Source organism: Ursus americanus, chromosome 6, assembly GCF_024610735.1.
Source record: "Ursus americanus isolate L20-20 chromosome 6, mUrsAme1.1.p, whole genome shotgun sequence".
Taxonomy (NCBI): Eukaryota; Metazoa; Chordata; class Mammalia; order Carnivora; family Ursidae; genus Ursus; species Ursus americanus.
In genome coordinates, this window is record NC_142132.1 from 32,232,902 (window position 1) to 32,251,034 (window position 18,133).

The 18,133-nt window shown below is 38.7% G+C and overlaps 1 protein-coding gene across 1 annotated transcript in view; it reads left to right on the top strand.

Annotated features, from left to right (window-relative positions):
* Positions 1-2,045: 2,045 nt before the first annotated feature.
* Positions 2,046-18,133, top strand: part of NOC3L (NOC3 like DNA replication regulator) — a 29,312-nt gene continuing 13,224 nt past the window's right edge. Inside the window, exons 1-10 of the mRNA XM_045810052.2 lie at positions 2,046-2,943; positions 3,692-3,899; positions 7,328-7,460; positions 8,240-8,397; positions 8,999-9,052; positions 10,166-10,296; positions 11,614-11,775; positions 11,964-12,057; positions 14,882-15,057; positions 15,464-15,592. Coding sequence (XP_045666008.1) covers positions 2,935-2,943; positions 3,692-3,899; positions 7,328-7,460; positions 8,240-8,397; positions 8,999-9,052; positions 10,166-10,296; positions 11,614-11,775; positions 11,964-12,057; positions 14,882-15,057; positions 15,464-15,592 — 1,254 coding nt within the window. The 5' untranslated portion in view covers positions 2,046-2,934. The remainder of the gene's footprint in view (positions 2,944-3,691; positions 3,900-7,327; positions 7,461-8,239; positions 8,398-8,998; positions 9,053-10,165; positions 10,297-11,613; positions 11,776-11,963; positions 12,058-14,881; positions 15,058-15,463; positions 15,593-18,133) is intronic.

The following is an 18,133-nucleotide window of genomic DNA, read 5'->3' on the forward strand; positions in this document are numbered from 1 at the left end:
AGGTAAATGAATGAAATAGAGAATACTGGAAGAGGTCCAAGTGAAAAAAATAGTTTGGTTTTGAACATGGGGATTTTAAGTTCAATGGTAACTATGTGGAGATGTTCAGAAGGAGGTAGCTGTAAAATGGAAGCCTGGAGGGAGAGGTAAGGACCGGACAAAGGATTTGGAAATCTTTTTGCAATGTATAGATGGATGACATCACACTGGAAAAGCAACTAGAATGAGAAGTAGAAAAGTGGGCCCAGACTAGAACCCTGAGAATCACCTACATTGATGAGGCATGAGGAAGAAGGAATGGAGGTGGGACAAGAACCCAGGGAAGAGGTTGTTAGGAGGGCCAAGGACACTGACACTGTAATGTGAGAAAGGAGAAATGTGTAGCATCAAATGCAATGGAAAGATCTAGTGAAATTTAAAAAAAAAGTAAAAAGAAATGATGTAGCTTAGTGCACACTTAAAAAGGAAAACAATTTAGAGGTTCTTAGTGACTCCAATGAGAGCGACAGTGGAATGTTATGGGCAGATCCAGATGGGTTCTTAACAGACTGCTCAAAAGGGCTCACAGGAATCTCTGAGTACAATCTCTGTGTAGCTAGTTTGGCGTAGCCCAGGGACCTCTCTTAGCCCAAGTGTTCAGGAAAGCTCTGGAGGATCCAAGAGGACCTAGACATCACTGAAATCAAGCTGTCAGCAGGGTTTAGAACTCAAAGTTTAGAACCCAAACTGAGTTTACCAGTGGGTTGAGTTAATGGGAAATGACACAAAGCTAGAGACCATAGAATCGAGAATCCATTAAGATTAAATTAGTAGGAATCACATAAACTTCCATTTTTAAGTTTGTGTTCAAAGAATAGATTGCTCAAATTCAAAATGGGAGGGATTTAGCTTGGCAACAATTGCTTAAAAATGATCTAGGGATTCAAGGTGATTATAAACTTAAAATGGGCCAAGCTTATGATTTAATTCCTCAAGAACCTAGCACAAACTTGGGCTGATAATAGAAAAGAGGAAGTGGAAACACCAGAATACTAGTTTTTTTGGAAATAAAGACAAGCAGGGAAGGAGCAAAATGAAAGACCAATTAAAAGGAGATACAGTCAGGGGCACCTGGGTGGCTTAGTCGGTTAAGCATCTGCCTTCAGCTCAGGTCATGATCCCAGGGTCCTGGGATAGAGTCCCACATGGGGTTCCCTGCTCAGTGGGGAGTCAACTTCTCCCTCTCCTTCTGCCCCTCCCCTCCACTTGTTCTCTCTCAAATAAATAAAGAAAAATTAAAAAAAAGATAGTCATTAGAAAATTATGGAAGAGATTTGAATGTGCTAATAGGTTGAGGGGAAGAATCCACTGGAGAGGGAAAACAGAGAAGGGATAATTAGTGATACAGGAGTCTGATAAAGCTGGGAGAAAATTTGTTTTGAATGGAAGCAGGGATACCTCACCTTTGGAGAGACTAAAGGGAAGCCTGGAAGGATGGGAGCGACCAGAGCTAAATTGCTACGTTTGGGAAGGGATTTAGGCACTTGGGAAGAGCACACAGGCTAATGTTTTCAGTTTGTTTGATGAAGTAATATTCCAGTGGGACAGGCTCTGCTGTTTCCGAGAGTGTGTGTGGAAGAAGAGAGCACAACGGGGGAAACTGGTGAACTTGGAAGGGAAGGAAAGAATTCCAGATAGAATGGGATTCTTGGTCTCTGAAGTGGAACCCAGAAATTGGCAGTTTTCTTCTCAATCTTTTTAACACTAACACCCACCAGGGAGCTCAGACTTCTGAGCCTCTCCTGGCTTTCCCACCTGGCTTAGGACAGTGGGATCCAGTGTTGGTGGAGAGATGTGCTCAAGCACCATAGACTTTGCTTCTTTAAAAAATAAACTGGGGGCACCTGGGTGGTGCAGCGGTTGAGCGTCTGCCTTCGGCTCAGGGCGTGATCCCAGTGTTACGGGATCGAGCCCCACATCAGGCTCCTCCACTATGAGCCTGCTTCTTCCTCTCCCACTCCCCCTGCCTGTGTTCCCTCTCTCGCTGGCTGTCTCTCTCTCTGTCGAATGAATAAATAAATAACATCTTTAAAAAAAAACAAACTGAAGTGGAATTCTTAAATTTATTCAGAAAAAAAAGTCTTTCGGGACAAACATTTTGAAAATCATATTTCTGCAATACATAAATCTTCCTGTTGGAATTAATGACTTTGGTGGAATTAATAAGACAGTAAAATTTACACAAAGGTAATAGTTGCAAAATATTGAAATGCAGAGTCTCACCGACATACCTCTTTATCAGACAATGGTTAAAGTGAAGCCAAGAGATGTTTCAAAATAAAATATCAAGAATTAAGAGACTTTTGAGTTCTGGAAGGTCACGAGACGTCATTCGCCATTCCACAAACACGCCCAGAGAGCCCGTCGAGGGGGCAGGCATTACACAAAAGGAGTAAGCCTTTCCTGCCCTCAAGCCCTGACCGAGGAAAACCACTGCACAAGTATCTCTGACAGAAAGCTGAGATACGCTGCGTGAGCAGACGCACGACGTGCAGTAAGGTGATTGATAAAAATCAAGCCCTTTCCTTCTGAAAGGTGGAGCCCGACTTCTTCAGGACTTTAAAGGAAGTTGGGCGACAGCACAGGAATCACAGACCTTGTAAAGTTCCCCCGGGGCCACCCACCTTCCGCCAGCACGCCGCCCTGGGACACTGCAAGTTCACCTACGCGTTCTCCGGGGTGCCACCTGTCTGGCGCCGCGAGAGGGCGCGCGGCCGAGGCTGCGCGCGGAAGTGCCACCCCCCACTTCCGGCGGCGGAGGATGGGGCGGAACCTGCGAAACCTTCCGCTTTGCTCAGTGTAGGGGTTGGGGCACGTGTGTTGCTGCCTCGCAATTCCTGGATTACTTCCATCCTTGGTGCAACTGTAGTGTCGGGACTTTCTTCATACTTAAGGATGAAGGCGGTAAGCGTCCTGAGGAGCCCGATCTCCGCGGCTTAGGGCTCCTTCGGCTGACGGTGGTTGCCTCGTGTAGTTTTTCGGCGATTTTTTTGTTCTTGTATAGGGGGCGGTGGCTTAGATTCGGGGCTCCCTCCCGTCTGTGCGCTGCAGCTTCCCGGCACTTAGATCTGGAGCTTTCTTGATTGCCCACTGGACGTGCACTTGGCTTCAGGGGGCCGTGATGAGACAAGCACGGAGTCTTCTTTCTGTAGGGTGTCGGACATTAAATAGGGTTCTTAGAGACCATCTTTCGAACCCTTTATTTTACAAATGGGTAGCAGGGTCCTGCTCTCAATGAGTTTCTAATGTGAGTCATGGGACTCGAGATGAATCCATTTTTTTTCCCTAAAGGGTAAGGAGATAGAAAATTAAGTGATTTGCCCCGGTTCTCACAGAAAATAAGAGCTGGGATTTGGATTTCTTAATGAGGGGTTACCAGCAAGCGTTGAATTCCAAAGATTCGAATTCTGTTTTGCTCTTCTTAGTTTAGGGGTCTTTGACAGGTCTTATAATCTCTTTCAGCCTTAGCTTTTTCATCAGTTATTTGAAGGTAACAGCAATCACTGCCTAACTAGATTGTTGTAATCAAATATGTTGGAGAACTTTGCAAACAGTAAGGCGATATATGAATGTCACTTATTTTAAAGACAACGTTTTGCTCTGAGTATGCAATTAAAATTTCTGGGTGTGCAGTACTCTTGTTGTTTTCTAGAGAAGAAATAAAAAACAGATCCCAAGCTTTCGGAAGTTGCTAAAAACTAGTAAAGTGAAACTTGAAAACAAGCTAAAAAATAAGCAATTTAAACAACAAAGCACTCTCAAGAAGTACCGAAAAGAACAGAGGAAACTAAGGCAAGCTGTAAAAGATGCTGTGTCTAAGAAACCGATCCCACTGGAAGACCCAAAGGAAAAACGACCAGGTAGGTAATTGTGAAAGCATTCATGTCCTGTAGTTTCCATTGATTCGTTCTAAATATTCATGAAATAACATTGCTTTCTAGTAATCACTCTTGTTTTCAGATCTTCCCAAGAGTAAGGATAGTAGTCCTATGTGCTTTATCACAGTCCGAATGAGAAAACATTAGAGTATAGTATTCATTGTGAGAAAGAGCTAGCCTCTGCTTTTAGTTTGTCTAGAAAGCAGATCTGAAGATAGAATACTTGGGAAAACAAACTGAGAGTAGCTGTGTAAATAAATGTTGAGGAGCATGCCAGCACTGCCACTTTCCCATTCACTGGCAGTTAGCTAAGGTAAGAACATAGTTTTTCTCTGGGGCATTCTTCACAGTGTTGCCAAGGTTCACTTAGTTTTCTCAACTTCTGGCTTTCTTTTCATATGGAAACTTGGAGTGAAATTGAGCTGTAACTGTCAGGGCTATTCTTTTGTAAAACTATCCAAGAACTCCAAAGTACTCAAAAAAGGTAAGGAATATGACCATTTTGAGTCAGACCAGTTCCTCTACAATGTTATTGCCACTTTCAGGGTATTCATATTTGATTGTGCCTGACTGTTCAGTCTTCCCATGTATATCTCATTCTCTTAAACCTGACCTATTTTGTTTGATCCCTTGGCTACATATTATTGTGATGTAGAAAAGGTTGTTGGATTAGAAGTCAGGAAACTTGGGTTTTTCTCTTAATTTTGTTGTTAGCAAAGTGGCCTTAATTGGTCACTTAATTTCCAGTTATTTCATCTGTTAAAAAAAAAAAAGTGTTGGTTGAGTTACATGCTTTTTAATATCTCTTCTATCTAAAATTCAGTAGAATTTTAAAAATGTGATGTGTTAATAATTATGTATAAAAAGCAAAATATTCATTTTTACACGTGGAGCATCTAAATGAAGTCTATCAGGCAGTTGGGAACAAGAGTATCTGGGTTAGAGAGAACAGCTTTGGGGATTAACCTGCATGTAGATGGTAATTGAAGCCTTAGACATGGGTAAAATCAATGTGAAGACTGTGTAGTGTGAGAACAAGAGAGCCAAGAAAGAATTTTAAGGAACCCCAGCATTTAAGAAATGGGTGGATGAACAAAACCTGTAATGGGGTTTGAGGAGGAGCCAGAGAATTAGGAAGAAAACCAGAACTGTACAGTGTCTTACAAATCAGAAGGGTGTTTAAAGAAAGAAGGAAACTCTTTATGTTCCAACATGAAATAGTCTACAAAATAGTTAGTTTTAAAAAACAAGGTGAAAAGTAGTGTGTTTTGATGCTTTCATTCACTTGAAATTACAGGTTCTTGCCACATGTATGAGATGCTTATACCATTTGAATAAAAAGGAGGAAAAATATATTTATAAACTCATACACACTATCACAGAAAAAGCTTTTAAGAAAATGCTTTGACTTTGACCTAACAGTCTTACTGTTAGGAATTTAGTCTATGATTGTATTTGAAAAACTTTGCCAAGAATATATTTCCAAGTGTGCTCATTTCAACATTATTAATAATAGCAAACAAAAATGCCACCATGATCAAAAATTGAAAATAAGATGTTCAACAGGAATTGTTAAATGACATAAATGTTGTTTATCTATGGTGGGATACTATACAGCTGTCAAGACTGACAGAGCTATAGCCTGTCCATGATCTGTGAAGTGTAGATTGACAGCTTGTCCACTGGAGAATGACTTGACCATCTTAAAATGCTGATATAAAGAACTTAATGGATTAGAGAGTGAAGATATAAGGGAGAGAGGGCTTAAATGATAGAACAAGGCAAGAGAAGGCAGGAAGTTTTGGGATCCAGAGTCCAGGAGGAGAGGCACTCTCCCAATGTTATGAGAAGGAAAATGGAAGAGATGGATGCAGATGCTGTTGAATTCAGTACGGAAAATTGCAGGAGTTTCTAGCTTCGCTTCTGGCTTTTCTTTTCTTTGATGGAGGAAGTTAGCTCCTCTGAGGATTAGGAAGGGAGGTAGGTGACGGGGTTAGAAGTGTGGTGTTAGAGAAAAGATTTGAAAAGGCGAAGGAAGAGAGAAAGCTGATCAGGGAAATAAACCAGTTGCTGGTCACTTTTGAGAAATGGGAAGCTCATTTAAAGTAGGTAGGAGTCCCATTCTGTGCAGTGTGTACATTTGTATGGCAATATTTATGAGTGTTCTTGGAGTCAAGGAGAATCGTAAATTCTGTTAGGGAAGATGCTAAGATTGTCTTGGTCATGAATCCTTAGCACTTGGAGCAGTGCTTGGCACTTAGTAGACATTTATTTTTATTTTAAAAAAGAGAAAGTGAGGGGCGCCTGGGTGGCACAGCGGTTAAGCGTCTGCCTTCGGCTCAGGGCATGATCCCGGCGTTATGGGATCGAGCCCCACATCAGGCTCTTCCACTATGAGCCTGTTTCTTCCTCTCCCACTCCCCCTGCTTGTGTTCCCTCTCTCGCTGGCTGTCTCTATCTCTGTCAAATAAATAAATAAAATCTTTAAAAAATATATATATAAAAAAAAATAAAAAAGAGAAAGTGAGGGACAGAGGGAGAAGTTAAGAGTGATTATTTGGAGATTTGTTAGATGTAAGTGCCTAAACTGTAGAAGGGAAGGTAGTTAAGGATATTGGCAAGAGGGCAGTTGAAATGATAGGGGCGCCTGAGTGGCTCAGTCATTAAGTGTCTGCCTTCGGCTCAGGGCGTGATCCCCGTGTTCTGGGATCGAACCCCACATCAGGCTCTTCTGCTGGGAGCCTGCTTCCTCTCCCACTCCCCCTGCTTGTGTTTTCTCTCTTGCTGGCTGTCTCTACCTCTGTCAAATAAATAAATAAAATCTTTAAAAAAAATGATAACCATGCAGCAGAAGCGCAGGAGTGAAGATAGAACACAATGGAAGATAGAAGTAGAGTGGTCAGAGGATTGAAGGTCTATATATTTGGTCACAGAAGTGCAGTGGAAGTAACCAAATGAGCGCTGGAAGGACAAACCGTTGTGGTCAGGGAAGTGGGGTGAGCACCAAAGTTTGGGATGTGGCCCGTGGAGCGGGTGGCTGAAGTGGAATGGAAGTGAGAGTCACTGGGGACCAGAAGGAGTGAAGCGGCTAAATCATTGGTTCTTGCATGCGCTGAAAGACATTGCAGACTGTGTGGAGGCATTTTATTTTTTGGTTGTGACAGTGACCTGGGAAGGCTCCTGGCATTTAGATTTCAGGGGTTGGAGATGCGAGCATTTTGCCTAGCTCAAGACACCCCAATAGAGCAAAGAGCTGTCTGGCCCAACGTGTTATTAGTACTTCCATTTAGAAACAGCGAGTTGACATACTGGAAAAGCATAAACTTTTCCTCTTGTTGACACAAAAACGCAGAGTTCTATACCTCTAATACCTGTTTCTGATTTTGTTGTTGTTGTTGTTGTTGGAACAGGTAAAAGGATTGAGAGGGAAGAGGAGGAAGAAGAGGAAGCCCTTCCTTTGGATATGATGGATGAAGATGACTTGCAGTTAATGAGAGACTTGGGACAAAGAGCATCTTTTCTAACGAGAGATCTTTCTTCTAGGTAATATTTCATTTAGATTATAAACATTCACATCCTTTCACTGTTAAAAACTTGATTCTGAATTTTAGTTAGGTGGTTAGTGCAGGGAACATGAGAGAATAAACCCTGTGGCTTGGTTTATTTCCTAAATAAAGGAAGTTCATGAATAAAACAAACCGATTTTATTTAGCGTACATCTTTATTTCTTTTGAGTCTGAATAGTGAAGAAGAGTGCACCGGGGAAGAATGTAGTACTGTGTTTGGGGAATTGGCAGAACAGTCTTGAGTTCGTAACAGCTACGATCTCAGTCCTTGTTACCCTATTGGGGAGGTATTATACCCATTTACAGAGGAAACTGATGTTTCCTGCAATCACAAGTAGTGGATCTGAAATTTAAACCTAGATCTTTGTAACTAAGCCCATGCAATGGTCTCAGGGTTTTTGGGAAAGTAGAATAGCATGATGTCACCCTTGGCTCTGTGGAATAGTTTTCAAAAAGAATCTGCTGTAACTTTCACTTCCGTTTTGCATCTGAAGGGAAAACTACATGCAGCTGTAGTCTTTGGGGTAGACTATACGGTTCTTTTATTCATTTACTATTTGCCTGGTCTAGGTGTTAATATCTATGTACCTGTTTTTTTATTTTTTATTTTTATTTTTTCTTTATACCTTTTGGAGGTTTGGCTAGTAGTTTACTTTTCTGTACTTTTTAAATGATCTCTGGATTCCTTTTTAAATACATTAAATTACATTACAATTACAATTAAATGCATTAAAACTGGAATTTTTTTTTCTGCAGTGAACCTGTTCACGCCAAGAAACGAAAGCATGAGCATGTTATAGATAAATATGAAAAAATTCCAAGAACTCTGCAAACTGCACCAGAGAAGGAACTGATTCACTTACTTCCTATCAAGGATAAAAGTGGTATAATCCCACAGACCAGGGAGAAGCCAGGTAAATCTAACAGTCAGCCAGTGTATTAATAAAAATTTTAGCTCCTTACTAATATTATCACATTTTTTTCACTCAAGATTTAATTTTATTTTTACTTTTACCTACAAAATAGGGAGTAGCTGCAATTAGTCATATAGCAAGCTTGATGATTTTGGCCAGAAATACAGATGGTTATCTCAGATTTCTGTTGTATCCTGAGTATAGCTGAAGCTACAATGTTGAGGTGATATTCTTTTCAGAGTTATTTTCACCAAATACTCTTGTTTCTAAAATTAGAATATTAGTTATCCTTTATTAGCTTTCTTTACTTACATGTATCTTTTTTCTTGTGAGATAAAATACACAGAAAAGTCTAGAAATCAGAGTTGCCTTGCAAAGTTATGTGGTTTATCACAAAAAAACACACTCATAAAACTATCTGGTTAAGAAATAAATGCTGCCAGCACCCAGAAACTTCCTCTGTGCTCCCCTCAATCATTAATTGCTTCCTCCTCACAAAAGTAACTACAGAGTTTTATAGTAATGACTTTCCTGCTTTTCTCTGTAGTTTTATCACTTAAGTATATTGTCAGATTTTTTAATATAAATGTTTTCCATACAGTTACAGACAGTAACCAAGGTGAAGAGGATCAAGAAGAGCTGGAACTTGAGGAAGGTAATGGAATATGTTTTTGTAGTTGTTAAAGTGTTAATTGAGAATTACATTTTTTTGCGTAATAGTTAATGTGACTGAGTTTTAGATAAAATCTGAAACGTGTATTTTAGAGTACTGGTCATTTCAACGTCATTTGAACATTTTCCCACATGTTGAAAGTCTCACCTTGTGAAATTTGATTCTTTGTTGCTCTTTATTTTGGAAAATTGTGTGCAGTTATGTTTGTAAAGTCTAGACAAGCATGAAGAGTCTTGTAAATTATTACCATTTTTGAATTCTTTTTAATTTTAAGTGAAGGACCTGCCTATAAATATTAACTTTTTAGCTTGAAATTGCAAAATGATTCTGTGATATGAAATCATTTCACTTCTTTCTTAGAGTTGTTATATATGTCTGTGTATATGTCTGTTTTAGATAATTGAATGTGGGTTTCTAATATCTAAGATAGTTGCAATCAAAGTTAAACTGAAAACATATTTTATGGTTTGAAATTATATTTGGAATTTGCAATAGAACAAACTGGTTAAATTTTTGCTTTAGCTTAGCAAACCTCATTAATGGTGTAAATGAGATTACAGGTCAACTAATTGTTTTCAGTAATCCTTCACTGGCTCATTAGAGATTATGTTTGCATGTTTATTAAATCTAGTTCCCTATCAATTTCTTTTCTTAAAGTGGACATATTTTCTATAGTGCAAAGGATTGTACAAAGTTGAAAACAAAGGGAGAATATTCTGTACTTTTTAAAACCTAAATCAGGTTGATTTTTCCCTTAATTCATGGGGATTATTATAAGTTTATTAGCATAGTAGTTAAAAATATGAGCTCTTGGGTCAGACTACCTGGGTTTTGAATTCCATTTCTACCAGGTTTAGGAGTATAAGCAAGTTACTCTCCCTTTGCCTCATTTTCTATGTACAAAATGGATATGATGATTGTACTTGCCTCATAGCATTTTTGAGAGGATCATATGTAGTAATCTTGTTCCATGGCAAGTGTTCAATAAAAGTTATTATTTTTATTATTTGTTACTATAAGAATATTATTGTATTGATTAAGGTTCTTGGATACTTGTAAATAAATGTTTAAGAGGGGAAATCTAATCTGTTTCAGAGATCATTGAAGATCCCATTCGAGAACTGACATTAGAAGAACATTTGATTGAGAGAAGGAAGAAACTAGAGGAGAAGAAAATGCATATTGCAGCCTTGGGATCTGCCATATTAGGAGACCCAGAAAGTAACGTAAGTAGTACTAATTTCTTTGAGCTGTTCATATTAGATATGGGGTAAATGTCTAATATTTTAAGATTACCTTATTATCTATAAGCATGTACAAAAAGGAAAAGCATTAAAACACAGTGACTGAGGTAGAATAAGAATAGACAGAATCTTAGTCTAATCCTGCATCTGAACTTAATTTTTTCTGTAATCTTAGAAAAGTCACTTAAACTCTCTGAGTCTTATTTTCCTCATCTCTAAATGAAGGTATTGAGGGGCGTCTGGGTGGCTCAGTTGGTTCAGCGTGTGACTCTTGATTTTAGCTCAGGTCATGACTCAGGATCGTGGCTCTAGCTCTGTGCTGGATGTGGAGCCTGCTTAAGATTCTGTCTCTCCCCCTGCCTCCCTCCCCTATCTCTCTCTCAAATGAATGAATGAATGAATGAATGAATGAATGTAGATATTGGACTTAATGTTGTAACTCTGAAAGTGGTAAGTGTAACAATTAATTGCATGAGGGAGAAGGAACCTACTTGCAAATTTGCTTGACTGATTGACAGGATTTTTAATAAGGAACATGCTACACAAAAGTCAGTGAGATTAGTTCAGGAGTACTTGTAAGTGGAAAATATGTTAAGTGAAATAGGTCAGAGTTATTATGAATTATCAACAGTGGTGGAGATGGTCATGGTTACAACACGTGGACTCAAAAAACCTGGGATACTGTTAGACGTTGGGTAAGTCCTTTTACCCAAGACTCATTTTCTTCATCTCTAAAAAGGGGATGGTACCTATTTTAAAACACTTTGTTGTGAGGATTAGATAATCAAATATACGTGAAGTCATGTAAAGTGGTACCGTTGTTCCTGTTGATATTGCTGTTCCCGTCTTCCTACTGTGAATATATTTATTGAACAATAAAGTAGTAAAATTTCAGGTGGTTATGTTTTGGAGTAGTACTTATTCTTTTTTAACAAAGTGAGGGAAGATCTGGAAAGGAGTTAGGGAAATTTGGAATATTTCTCACCTGTATTATCTCATTTAATCATTATAAAACCATAAAGAGAAGAACTGTTGATTTTATTTTACAGTGGAAAAATTGAGCCTTTAAAAATTCAAGTAAATTTGTTACGATTTTAACCGCTGCTGGGTTGGAATCTGAGTCTTCCAGCTCTGGAGCCTCATGCTCACACACGTTAGGGACAGTGAATCGGTGGTGCCATGTTTGTCCTACCCCCTGCTGTGGCAGATGTTGCTAACCAGCCAGAGGATTGCTTCTCAAGATACCCAGCAAGCAGTAGTAGTTCGTCAAATATTTCTTTATTGTTATTTCTTTAACAGATTAAAAAATTGAAAGAAATACGTTCCATGCTGACGGAACAGGATCCTGATGTGGCTGTTACTGTTCGAAAGCTGGTGATAATTTCCCTGTTGGAGTTATTTAAAGACATTACTCCTTCATATAAAATACGACCCCTGACAGAAGCAGAAAAATCTACCAAGGTAATGATAGATACAATTACCATACAAAATAAGTTGAACATTTTGGAGAGCTAGAGATGGGAAAAATAGGGTTTTTTCTGTTTGTTTTTATAGGATTGGATATATACTAGGCACTCACATTTTGTGCTAATTTAAGGATTTTGTTATTTTGATTTTAAAAAATGAGTGGTCTTTTTGATTTTTTTCAGATCCGCAAAGAAACCCAAAAGTTAAGAGAATTTGAAGAAGGCCTGGTTAGCCAATATAAATTTTATTTGGAAAATCTGGAGCAAATGATTAAAGGTATAGTAAACATTTTATTTTTATTTTTTTATTTTTATTTTTAAAGATTTTATTTATTTGTTTGACAGAGGGAGAAACAGCCAGCGAGAGAGGGAACACAAGCAGGGGGAGTGGGAGAGGAAGAAGCAGGCTCCCTGCGGAGCAGAGAGCCCGTTGTGGGGCTCGATCCTAGCACCCTGGGATCACGCCCTGAGCTGAAGGCGGACGCTTAACGACTGAGCCACCCAGACGTCCCAGTAAACATTTTAAAAATACGTAACATACGTAGCTTTGGTCAGGAAGGTGAGTTCTATATTCTGTGCTCTGTGGCAAGAGTCAGTATAGCATGTTATCAAGAGCGGAGTCTATAGTCCGACTTCCTGGGTTCAAATCTGGGCCCTCTCCTCAACTACCCATGTGGTAGGCAAATCATTTCATTTTTCTGTTTATAAATAATAGTACTTATTGCATAGGATTGTTGTGAGAAGTAAATCAGTTTATACATGAAAGGTGCTTACAACTGTGACTGGCCTGTATAGGCCCTGTATTGATCGACTGTTAGTATTATTGTTGCTCCAGGCCTTTCCCTAGTAAGTATGTTTCTTGAATTTGTGAATGGTAGAAATTTATGCTGCTGGTTTTTATTTGGAGACGGTAGTTAGGGGAGAAGGATGACTTGAAATGGATGAAATTAGTGCCTTGAAAATGGACTTAGATGGAATCCATCATACTGGATGATAAACTCTTCCATCAAACCTTTATTCTCTTTTTCGTCGTTCAGAAAAGGAAGGGCATTTGAAAATTGGAGCATGAATGGAGAAGAAATTCAGTTGCCTAGGTCAGGTGCTTTCACTTTACTTAGTTGAGCTCCTTTACTCAGTAATGGGCCTAAGGCTCACCCAGTTGCTGTCTCAGCTGGAACAGGACTACCAAATCCTGTTGGCTCAGTGAGGGCAGGAAGGAGATGGTAAGGGTAGGGTTGAGGGTGGGGGTGGGGGCGGGGGCCGGTGCCATGGATGTTGCTTCTATGCTCTGGCCTCCCAACTGGAGCCTACTTAGGAGCATACATTCCAAGGCCTGGGAGCTTCTATTTCCAAGAGAAATAGAACATGAGACACATACGTCACTCGAAAAATACATAACCACACTAAGAAAAAAAAAGTAAAAAGCAATGATATTACTATGTATATTATTACTATTTCAACAAATTATTTCAACATGTAATCAGTTTTAAAAATTAGGTATTTTACATTCCTTTTTTTGTCCTAAATTCAAAATCTGATGCATATCTCACACTTAGAGCACCTCTGCATTTGGACCAGCCACAGTTCAAGTACTCAGTTGTCACATGTGGCTGGTGGCCTCCATATCACACCATGCAGGTGTAGGCCTTTTCTAAGTTGGTGGAACCATTATGAAGTCTTTTTTTTTTTTTTTAAGTTTTAAAACAGTTACGGTAAAACATAGCATAAAATTTATCATTCTAACAATTTTTAAAGCATACGGTTGTGTGGCAGTCAGTAAGCCCAGTGTCATACCGCTGTCACCACTGTGCATCCGCAGTGTTTCTTCACCTTCCCCAGCTGAAGTTCTCTGCCCGCCCGTGGCAGCCACCATTCTGCTTTCTAATTTGAAATGAATATGGATCTGACTACTCTAGGAACCTCACATTAGTAGAATTATACAATATTTGTCCTTTTGTGACTCGCTTATTTCACTTAGCATAATGTCTTCAAGATTCTCGTAGCATGTGTCAAAATTTCCTTCCTTTCTAAGGCTGAATAATATTCCATTCTGTATATGTACCACATGTTGTTTATTCATCTGTTATGAAATCTCGTCAGCTTTAAGTAAATAGAAGAGATGGTTCTTAAGATGGATACAGCCTGTTTGAGGAAAACTCATATATATGAGAAGCAAGTTTAAAACACAGGCACTGTCATCTGTAGTGTCTTTCTCATCTCTGGTTGTGTATGATGTAGAGGAAAGTGTTGAACCTACTCTAGAAAAACCAGTGTATTTCCATATTCAAGATGCTACGTTATGGTAGCAGAGTATGTAGAAATTTCTAGAAGAGGTACTGCGGGGCACCTGGATGGCTCAGTCAGTTAAGCGTCTGCCTTTGGCTCAGGTCATGATCCCAGGGTCCTGCGATCGAGCCTCATGTCAGGTCTCTGCTCAGCGGGGAGCCTGCTTCTCCCTCTGCCTGCCGCTCCCCCTACTCGTGCGTGCTCTCTCTCTGTCAAATAAATAAAATCTTTTAAAAAAAAAAGAAAAGAGGTACTGTGAATCATCGGCTGTTCTGAAGAAAAATTTAAATCTCTGAGCCTCCTGGGTAAAGATACCACAGTGAGCATTAGCAAGAAGTCAGGAGAAATAATGTTTTAGATTCTCCAGAATTTTTGGAACGTGGAAGAGACCGGGGCTCAGAATCTGGAGCTTGCTTATGTTCACTAGCCAATTAATGGATGGCTAGGATTTGAACCCAGGCTCCTTGACTTGTAATCTAGTGTTTGGGGGAAAGCCTGGTAGAGCCCAGCCCAGGGATTCCTTAAGGTATCCAGCTCTCTGTCTCCCCCTGCCCTGATTTATCCCTGAGACCCTTTTCCTTCAATGATACATCTTTTAAAATGTATAGAAAGCCAAAGTTCTTAACATTATGGTTAGAGGCGGAGGGTGGATGACGGCAGATACATTTTAACGATGATGTTTGTACTTGTGTCTAAGGGTGGGCACAGCTCGTTTATGAATTTGCACAGTGTATTATTGCATATTCCTGTGAAAAAAGCTAACTAGTTGAAGCTTTGATGAATGAGTAAAATAACTACAGTTATCTTTTGATTAGACTGGAAGCAAAGGAAACTGAAGAAAAGTAATGTGGTTTCCTTAAAGGCGTACAAAGGACTGGCGGAAGTGGCTGTGAGGAGCCTGTGTGAGCTGTTGGTGGCACTACCTCATTTCAACTTTCACAACAACATCATTGTATTGATTGTCCCGCTCATGAATGACACGTCAAAGTCGGTGGGTTGCTAAGTGATTGTTGCTGTCACCTGAACACAAAATTCTAGACCTTGTGATTATTATTTTTTTTCTCAGAACTTTTGGTGCTATTATTTATTGCTAAAATAGTGTCACTTTGTTAAACACTGTCTCTTTAAGAAAATTCTTTGAACGTAAGTTTAGTGTGGTGGTTCTGAGCAGGGGGTGGTTTCGCCCTCCGGGGAATGTGAGGCTGTGTCTGCGCGCAGTTTCGATTGTCACCCCTGCTGTGGCTACTACTGGCATCTAGTGGGTAAAGGCTAGGGGACTTCTAAACTTCCCACCATGCACAGGACAGCCCCTCCCCGCACAGCGAATTGTCTGGCTTAAAATGCCAGTGGTGCCGAGGTTGAGAAACACTGGCTGAGTGTCACGTTTTATTTTTCAGATATCTGAAATGTGTTGTGCGGCAGTAAAGGAACTGTTTAAACAAGATAAATTAGGCCAAGCTTCCCTTGGTGTGATTAAAGTGATTTCTGGTTTTGTGAAGGGCCAGAATTATGAAGTTAGGCCAGAGGTAAGCCTTCCTTTTCTGACTTTGCATTTTATTTGTTTTTAAATTACAAAGTTAATTTTCAGTTGTTATGAGGATTTTTATTCTTTGTAGAAGTGTATAAAGTAGAAGACTCCCCAAGTGTAACTACTCTTGACAATTTAGTATGAATTCTAGATGTTTATAAGTGTAGATATATATACTTGTTTATATATTTTTAAAATTATTTAATACATGTTTAGATTTTAAAATAAAAATGCATTTATTTTATGGAAGCTATTCTGGAGCTGTTTTCGTGTTGTGTTGTATAGACATTCTTTTTAATGTCTGCCATGGTTTCCTATTATGTGAGTATAGTCCATGACTTGATGGACAGCTGAGTTGTTCTACACTGATCATAAAAGAGAACGTTTTGGCTATATTATTTTTTCATACTTACAGGAGTATTCTGTGAGTTAAATTTTTAAGTTAAAGCTGGATCCAACATTATACACATTTATAAATTTGAGAGGTTATGCCACATTGTCCTGCAAATACATTTTATTATGTTCGCTCAGTGATAGGCGTGTCTTCTCCACAACCTACCCAGTGCTGAGTGTTTCTACCATTTAATCTTTGTTAGTCTGGTGGGTAAATAATTCTGTACATTTCATATATATTTTTGTTTTCACATATTTATTAGTGAGGTTTTACTTCCATATACTTTTTAGTCATTTGAATTTTTTTGCCCATTTGTATTGTTGCTAATTTTTCTCCTCATGTATTTGTTTTAATGACTTGTAATACTTTTCTGATAATCATTTATTTCAATAACTATCAGCTGTGTACCAGGCACTCTTCTAGGTCCTGCATATAAAGTAGTGAATAAAAGAAACAAAAGCTCTGTGTGTTTGTCGAGGTTATATTACATATAAAGGATAGTAAGTTTTTGTTACATAAGTTGCAAATATTTGTTGCTCTGCCATTTAATTTTGTATTGTCTTTTTTGTCTTAAGTTTTACATTTCAATTGACTGTCATTTTTCCCCCTTTATAGATGAAATTATATTTTTATCATGCATGAAAGAACCTTTTCAATCCCAAGTATATATTCTTTCCTTCTACAAGAGTGTTAATTTTTATATTTAAATAATGTATTTGACATCTTTTTGTGTGTGTGGTACAATTGCAGATCTAATACACATATATACTTTTTGAAATGGATAGCCAATTATTCCAAAACCATTTTTCCCTTTGCTGCTAATTTAAAATGCCACCTTTATTTTATTTTAAATCCCTACACAGAATTTTATTTCTGAACTCTTTCTGTTCTGTTGGATTCAGTTAATCCTCTATAAGTAATACACTATTTTTAATAACTAACTGTATCTGTGTATTGTCTGGTAGGATGCTACTGATCAAAATGGGCATTACTCATGAAAGGCATGGACCTTTTTTCTTCCTCCAAAATATTTTAAATTACTTTTATATATCATTTCAGGTGGAATTTAGAATAAGATTTTTTTATTCCTCCTCCCAGAATAGTTCACACAGAGAATCTGATTGGAGTTGATTCAAACTGTAGATTAGCTTGGGAGAATTAAAATATTTACTGGATCTGGGACGCCTGGGGGGCTCAGTCGGTTAAGCGTCTGCCTTAGGCTCAGGTCATGATCCTGGGTCCTGGGATCTAGTCCCGCATTGGGCTCCTTGCTCAGTAGGGAGCATGCTTCTCCCTCTGCCTGCCGCTCCCCCTGCTTGTGCTTGCTCTCTTCCTCTCTGTCTCTGGCAAATAAATGAATGAAATCTTTTAAAAAATTTTTTTACGGAATTGACTTTTTTCTCTTCAAGAATATGCATCTTGCCATTTATTTAAGGCTTTTTTTTTTTTTTTTAAGATTTTATATTTATTAGAGAGACAGAGAGAGCACAAGCAGCGGGAGGGGCAGAGGGCCAGGGAGAAGCAGGCTCCCCACTCAGCAGGGAGCCTGACGTGGGACTCTATCCCAGGACCCTGGGATCATGACCTGAGCCAAAGGCAGATGCGTAACTGACTGAGCCACCCAGGTGCCCCTTCTTTTATGTTCTTAAGTGAAATTTTATAGTTGTGTTCATTTGGGTCTTATGTATTTTTATTAATTTCATTTTTAGTCCTATAGTTTTGATTGTTAAGCTGATGTTTTCTACTGTTTTGTTTCCTAATTTCAAGTCTGCCTTTTCCTTCAAATCCCTTTCATTCCTCAAAGCTGATAATTTCAGTTGGACAGCTAAAATTATAAATATTGTGCTTTAAGTAAGAGAAAATATTTAGTGTACTGAGAACTGTAGAGTGATCAGATAATAAGGCTTGTACATGAAACTTGCTCATAGGGAAACACTTTCATTTTAGTGATGCTAGAATATAAAGCACATTCTTTAATTTTTGGTTTTTTAAAAAATATATTTAGGTAGTACAATATGATTTTTTTTATGGTATACAACATGATTCAATCATATATGAAATGATTACCATGGTCACATTAAATAACACATCTGTCACCTCTCACCTTTGTGTTGAGAATCCTAAAAAATTACTCTTTACTTAGCA